The 7875-nt window shown below is 36.2% G+C and overlaps 1 protein-coding gene across 2 annotated transcripts in view; it reads right to left on the bottom strand.

The window, feature by feature from the left end:
• The window catches only part of LOC107552841 (regulator of G-protein signaling 7), a 78242-nt gene that overhangs the window by 12955 nt on the left and 57412 nt on the right, over positions 1-7875 (bottom strand). For both annotated transcript variants that reach the window (XM_016234846.1, XM_016234855.1), the window contains exons 3-4: positions 6573-6669; positions 4339-4389 (exon numbers count right to left, since the gene is read on the bottom strand). In XM_016234846.1, coding sequence (XP_016090332.1) covers positions 4339-4389; positions 6573-6669 — 148 coding nt within the window. The remainder of the gene's footprint in view (positions 1-4338; positions 4390-6572; positions 6670-7875) is intronic.

Here is a 7875-nt window from a genome sequence, read left to right as displayed (position 1 = left end):
TTGTTTTAAAAAAAAAAACATATTACACATTAATGAATAAATCGGTATAGGCTATATAAAATTATTTAATTTACAAGTGTCATGTTTGTGATTTTTTTTATTCATGTAAGCTATAGCTTCTGACCTTTAAATCAAAACATACTCATGATTTTATGACATAAATTACTGCTTTATTTGATCAGAAACAGTCTAAATGTTATTTGTGTATTTTACAATCTAAAGCAAAAGAGTTGTAAAAATTTTGAAATTATTTTAGAGCTCATAATTTGTTTTAAAAAAAAAAACATATTACACATTAATGAATAAATCGGTATAGGCTATATAAAATTATTTAATTTACAAGTGTCATGTTTGTGATTTTTTTTATTCATGTAAGCTATAGCTTCTGACCTTTAAATCAAAACATACTCATGATTTTATGACATAAATTACTGCTTTATTTGATCAGAAACAGTCTAAATGTTATTTGTGTATTTTACATTCATTTTATTAAAAGTAGGCCAACAGCGCCCCCTACGGAATTAAAACTCTTTACCGTACAGGCATTAGGACCCGGGGGAGGCTGTCACTGCAGCCGCAGCACGTGCTATTACTGTTCACTGTATCTCACACACATTCTCAGTTTAAATGCAGCGATCCAAAACAGTGAATCTAATCACCATTCTGGCAAAACTTTGCTTCAAAAATGAGCCACAATGCTGACATGATCTAATCGCTAGCACACCCTGAGCACATGTGAGTTAATGTACTCCTCTTATCGGCAAGACATATCGGCATACATTTTCATATCGGGCCGATGCCGATATGTACATTTAAAGCCATTATCGGCTGATTCCGATATCGATCCGATAATATCGTGCATCCCAGTGTTTCTGCAGGTGTTTGAACCTGGTCCTTTTAGAACCAATTAAAGAACATATAAGGAGTAAATTGAAGGCAACACAGTACATCAATATGTAAACATCTAGAGAGCACACAATGAGTTGTAATAGCAACACTTCAAAGTTTGAAAATACAACTTCCAACCAATCTCCATGACTTTTAAAGGGGTCATATGATGCGATTTAAATTTTTCCTTTCTCCTTGAAGTGTTACAAGCTCTTGGTGCATAAAGAAGATCTGTAAAGTTGCAAAGACTAATGTCTCAAATCCAAAGAGATATTCTTTATAAAAGTTAAGAGTCAACAACACCTACCTAAAATGGCTCGTTCTAACACGCCCCCCACGTCTACGTCACAGATTTGCATAACGCCGCCCAAATGTTCACGCCCATTATCGGCTGATTCCGATATCGATCCGATAATATCGTGCATCCCAGTGTTTCTGCAGGTGTTTGAACCTGGTCATTTTAGAACCAATTAAAGAACATATAAGGAGTAAATTGAAGGCAACACAGTACATCAATATGTAAACTTCTAGAGAGCACACAATGAGTTGTAATAGCAACACTTCAAAGTTTGAAAATACAACTTCCAACCAATCTCCATGACTTTTAAAGGGGTCATATGATGCGATTTAAATTTTTCCTTTCTCCTTGGAGTGTTACAAGCTCTTGGTGTATAAAGAAGATCTGTAAAGTGTGCTGGTCGCTGAGGAAATACATCAACTTCATGCTGTGGATCGCCGGATCGGCTTTCACCGTGGATGAAGCATAGTCCAGCCCAGGGTCATCACATGTGGTTGCCGCAAGCCCGCCGGCCGCTCCTTCATCGAGTTCGCCGGCCATGCCGTTCTCAAGCCCGCCGGCCTCCGCTCACTCAAGCCTGCCGTGTGTGATGCTTGTGAAAGCAAAACTACTTTGATTGGCCTTCCAAAAGAGGACACAACTAGAAATCAGTGGTTAAGTTGTATTTATTTGTATTATTTTAAAATTACGCGGCGCGATGCAACGCAACGCGTAAAAAGACAGTATAAGTCATTATAATCCGTAATCATGTCCCCTTTGGATGCAACAAATTCCTCGTTTATAAAGGGTTTTAATATTTTTGTCTCATCGCTTGGGCCGGGACACGGCATCACAGTATGGTAAGGGGCGTAACATTTCCGTCACATGCCTGAGGTATTCGGCCAATCACAATGGACTGGATAGCTGGCCAATCACAGCACACCTCGCTTTTCAGACCGATGAGCTTTGTAAAAATCGACACGTTTCAGAAAGGCGGGGCATAGAGGAGAAACAATAATGTACAGTATGTGGAAAATAATGTGTTTTTTTAACCTTAAACCGCATAAACACATTTCATTACACCAAATACACAAAATAATGTTCTTTTTAGCAACATCATTTGACCCCTTTAAATCATTATTAAGGCTTGAATACCTCTGGTCCCAACCACTAGAATATGGAAATGAAAGCTTCAGTGAAGGTTAAAACAGGAAGACTCTAATGCCATGTCATTCCTTCATAACTATTAGAAACCCGGTTTTAGGGATGCTTTTCTTTAAAAAAAAAATCATATTTATAGGAAGTTCCTTTTCCCCATTCTAATATAATTATCTATCATTTAGTAATTTAAATGAGGCTATGACTGGACCTCTACAAGAGGAAGCATGGAAATAACATTCTACTGCAACATACTGAACCAGCACCACGCACTCCTCTGCAGAAGCCATACCAGAGGGAGTTAAGCATCAATAAATTATTTTCTATTAAACGTTTACAATACAGTGTTTACTGTGAGTGTGCATGTTACAGCATGTGTCACCTCTGGTCCCAACCACTAGAATATGGAAATGAAAGCTTCAGTGAAGGTTAAAACAGGAAGACTCTAATGCCATGTCATTCCTTCATAACTATTAGAAACCCGGTTTTAGGGATGCTTTTCTTTAAAAAAAAAATCATATTTATAGGAAGTTCCTTTTCCCCATTCTAATATAATTATCTATCATTTAGTAATTTAAATGAGGCTATGACTGGACCTCTACAAGAGGAAGCATGGAAATAACATTCTACTGCAACATACTGAACCAGCACCACGCACTCCTCTGCACAAGCCATACCAGAGTTAAGCATCAATAAATTATTTTCTATTAAACGTTTACAATACAGTGTTTACTGTGAGTGTGCATGTTACAGCATGTGTCTGTACTGATTACAAATTAATATCCTTTTGCTTTCAAGGGTGCAGTATGCTTTTGCAGCTGTTGTTATTTTGATGAGAGCTTCCCACCGGGCATGTTCATGAGGTAAATCCCACTAATCAGCAATGTAGCCAAGAACTGAACAGAGAGAAAGACAAGGAACTTTTTTAAAGTTCTTACTTTTCATCTCTCCATTGTTCCAGGCAGTCTGCTGAGTATACTGAGAGTTTCAGTGCACTTATCTGGTTGCTCTTTTCCTGTCTGAGAAGAGCCCACCATCACACACTTACTCACACACACCTGTCAAATCTGTCAGAGGGAATCTAAAGTAGAGGGATACACCATACTCAGAAACAAATTGAATCTCCCCACTGTGTGAAGAAAAAAAATCTCCTTAAACCTACTCCACCTCCACAATACAGAGTCCAAATTGAAGACTTGAAAACCAGCAAATGCTTTTTGAGCAAATGAAACATTAGTTGCATATTGTCATAATTTAAAAAACAAACAAATAACTAAAATAAATATATTTACAACTCACTAAAATACATAATTTTAGTTCATTGTAGTGTGCAGTTTTGTTTTAGAAGAGTAGCTCGACTATTGTTAAACTACTAATTTACACTAAACTACTTAATTAGTTTTACAATAAAATGTCAACATTTTTTTCAAAAGTTGTAAAAGATTATTGAGTACATTTTACAAAAAAAATCGGGGGGGAAATCCAGTCTTTCTACTTCAAAATGTCACCTCTAATTTAAAGTGATACTTGCAATTTCTTTGTAATTATTTGTGAAAATTACTAGCAATTTCTGAGTGAAAATTGTTTCTACACTAATATGTTTTTATTTTTTTTTTCAATGTTGTAGTGCATTGCTTGGCAAGCTACAGTTTCAAAGTAGTTTCCCCATTGTTGTAGCTGAAGAAGCAGATGTGAGAAAGCGATCCAGCAGTTAGAACAAGCCTTTGGGAAACATAATCTTGTTTTTCAATGACTATCTGTTACTGTAAAAATGTCCTCCTCCTCTCCTCTTCTTCAATTAAAGGAGTAACAGGAGATGCTGACATTAGCTGTTTGCCAACTTATAATTATGAATATGCACATCCTGAATATATTATACTGTCAGCTGAAGTTATGATTTTGACTTTTATAAAAAGACTGCATATGAATGCATCAAATTAAGAGTAGATTTTTAATCTGTGCACATTACATTTGTAGCACTGTCAGTGATGCCATTAAAGAAAAAGCTGCATCACCTTGATCCTCGATACATAGATTCTTCAGCAGCCACTGGACAATGTCTGAGCCTGGAAAAGAAGAAAAGAAGGCTACTGTTCAAAATCTAAGGAGATTATGAGTCTCATTTTAAATAGATAAATGATAATGGGCTACTCTATAAAAATTTGAATCAAGTCTCGATAGCAGGGTCTACTAAAGAAAACCTGAAATGTGACATGTCAACTGAAAATAACTTATTTATTTTAGTTTTATCTTTAAAATCAGCAAAATACTGTTTCATGGTTGGTAAGAAATGCTCTTTTTTCAGTTTTTCCTTCTAAATTGTCTCAGATTGTCAGAATGTCATAATCTTCACCTCCAGTTATCGTTTATTGACCTTACTGTCGTTTTGTCATTATAAGTTCACCACTGTTAGATTGACAAAAATCTTCACCTTTCAATGAATAGTTCAGCCAAAAACAAAAATTAGAAAATGTACTCACCCTCAGGTCATCTAAGATGTAGATGAGTTTGTTCCCTCATCTGAACAGATTTGGAGTAATTCAGCATTACATCACTTGCTCACCAACAGATCCTCTGCAGTGAATGGGTGCCGTCAGAATGAGAGTCCAAACAGCTGATAAAAATATACAATACGACTCCAGTCCATCAATTAATAATCCATAATAATGCTTCCTCCAGTGAAAAAGTCCAACACGTTATACTCTCAAAGTCTACCGAAATACTTTGCTTGTAATATGCTAGATATGTGCATATTTCTCTCCTGATTCAGACAAGATGACTTTTTCACTGCATGGAGAAAGCAGTATGGTTAAAGGTATTTTAGTTGGAAGCAACAATTTAAAGTTAAAATCATATTAATGATGGATTTGTTTTTGTTTATTGCAAACATGCATATTTTTGCTTCTCAAGATGTTAATTGATGGACTGGAGTCGTATGGATTACTTGTGGATTATTGTGATGTTTTTATCAGCTGTGTAGATTCTCATTCTGACGGCACCCATTCACTGCAGAGGATCCATTGGTGAGCAAGTGACATAATGCTAAATTTCTCAAAATCTGTTCTGATGAAGAAACTAATTCATCTACATCTTGTATGGTCTGAGGGTGACTACATTTTCAGCAACATTAATTTTTGGGTGCGCTATCCCTTTAAGTATTAATGGCCCTTTTACAGTGAATAATAAATAAAGGGTGTTTCATTTAATTTCAAAGTTTTTGTGTTCAGTGTTTCGTTTTCAACCTGGTCACTGCTAAATTAATAGACTGTGAACTGTTTCTTCTGAGAAATACTGTATATTTCCGAGATAACCCTTACTGACCAATCAAATCCAGTAATCCTAAAATATGCACAGAGCCCCTATAGCCTCAGCCAATCGGCAGTGAGAGGCGTGTCCCCAGAGACAGTAGAAGCCAAGAGCGTGAGACACTTTTTAAAGCATAGAGAGGCAGAGACTGGGGTATTAGAGCTTGAAGCTGGCCTTTTAATGAATCCTCTGGGGGATCGCAGTCAGAGGAATGAAAGAATACCCTTCTGAGGATTTCTAACTTGCTTTTTCATTCCTAATCCTGCCCTTCTAAAATGGATTATGGTATATACAGGAGTATAACATTTGCACTCTTCTGATATGTTAATAGTGCAATCATTATTCAATAAAAATTAAACATTCTAATTATTCTTTTTAAATGAATATTGGATCCAGTTATTTCCTTTCTTTCTGTTGTTTTCTTCTCAAAGATGTTAAATTAATATTCTTGGTTATGGACCACAGATAGAATACCACAAACAATAATTTCAACTCATCCCTTCTTTGTGAAAATTAACTGTAAAATTATGGTTTGTAGCAAATGACAGCATGCCACTGATGTGGGCCATAAACAGCTTGAAATGAACACGGAATATTCGATTAGCTGCATTTATAATAGCTGTTTCCGAATGTTAGAATGAAATCTAAATAACTATAATGAGTCAAATCTTCCAACCAACCAATTCAAACCCTGTGATTTATATCCAGAATTGTGCTTCTCCACCAGAACAATGCAGGCCAGAGACCTTTGATAGAGATCAGACAATCAACAGAGATCAGTACATGAAGGGCTCTGGTACTGGCGCTGCACTACAGAGTTCTGGCTGAGTTTTCATTGTGCTGGTCTTCAGGCTTGCTGTGGGGCACTGCCTCTTGCTGAATCCTGCTTTCTCAGCACCAGCTTGGAACCGCAGTGTATATAAAACAGATGTAGGGGAATTACCAGAGAAGACACTGGGAATCTTGGATAGGAAACTCTTCACTGTACGGATAGGTATGCCGTTTTTTTCATCCTGCATCCTGGCAATCACATCCTCCATCTGAACAATAGAGAGAAAGACACATGAGACTAAATTAAAACATACGTGCTTGTAATTCTCCTGCAACACGGGAAAGAAATAAGAATAAAAATGAGTGTCAATATTCCATGAGATGGAAAATATGATTTTTAATTTATAATATTTTTAAAATAAAAATATTTTCATTGCAAATTTTAATTGCATCCAATGAAGCAAACAACTTTCTTTCTGTTAAAATTCTTAAATAATATAATATAATATAATATTTTCTAGATTTAAACACTATAAATGAATTAAATAAAATGTGATCTCATACTTTTGGACCTTACTGTAGTATAGTATAATATACACTCTCACGACTGTAATAGACACATTTTAGAGAGAAAGACGGAGAGAGAGAGAGAGATAAAGATAAGCACATCTCAGCTGTATGGTGCAATGACGTGTGATGATATGAAGTCCCAAAAGCCTCACTGACATCAGCTGTACTACCACAGCCAATCTGTGGCCTGAAGTTCTTTTAAACTGATGCAGAGATTCATGGGTAAATTTAAACTGTTGGCTTGAACTCCTTATTTAAACTGAAATTAACTTCATTGTTACCAGTCAATTTTACACCAGCAAAATTAACCGTTTATTGAAACTGATTAACTTAGTCATACACCGTGCTGTTGTTTTTGTGAATTAACTATTTGGTTTTAATTAAACACAATATTAGGATTAATGAATCTAATCAGACATACAAATATCTGCTGACAAAATCTGCTTAATAATATAAAATATACACTACTGTTGAAATTTTTTTTTTCTAGAATACATTAAATTGATCAAATGTGACAGCAAAGACAATTTATATTTAAAATAAATGCTGTTCTTTTAAACTTTCTATTAATCAAAGAATTCTGAAAAAAAAATCATGGTTCCCTTTCAGTCGGTCACTCTTGACGTCACGTCGGATGACCGACGAAATTGGGATCTCGCTTAGAGGGACCAATCTACTTAGAGTGTAAACTAAACGAGCCAATGCACATTGGCATGCGATTATTGCATCCAGCTGCTGCTGATCACAGCGTGAGTATAAGTAGGCAGCAGATGCAGCGCATATTCAGCTTTTCGCTTCGGAGCCGAGCGATCACATCGTTCTGCTCCTGACTACTCTACTGAGAGAAGAAGACTGAACGAGTTCAGCGCGCTCTTGGAGAGCTCTTCGTGTTGGCGGACGGCGCT

The sequence above is a fragment of the Sinocyclocheilus grahami genome, unplaced genomic scaffold (genome assembly GCF_001515645.1).
Source record: "Sinocyclocheilus grahami isolate Dianchi unplaced genomic scaffold, SAMN03320097.WGS_v1.1 scaffold18.1, whole genome shotgun sequence".
In the NCBI taxonomy this organism is placed as follows: domain Eukaryota; kingdom Metazoa; phylum Chordata; class Actinopteri; order Cypriniformes; family Cyprinidae; genus Sinocyclocheilus; species Sinocyclocheilus grahami.
Note: the sequence above shows the minus strand (reverse complement) of the source record. Positions and strands in the feature narration are given on the sequence as shown.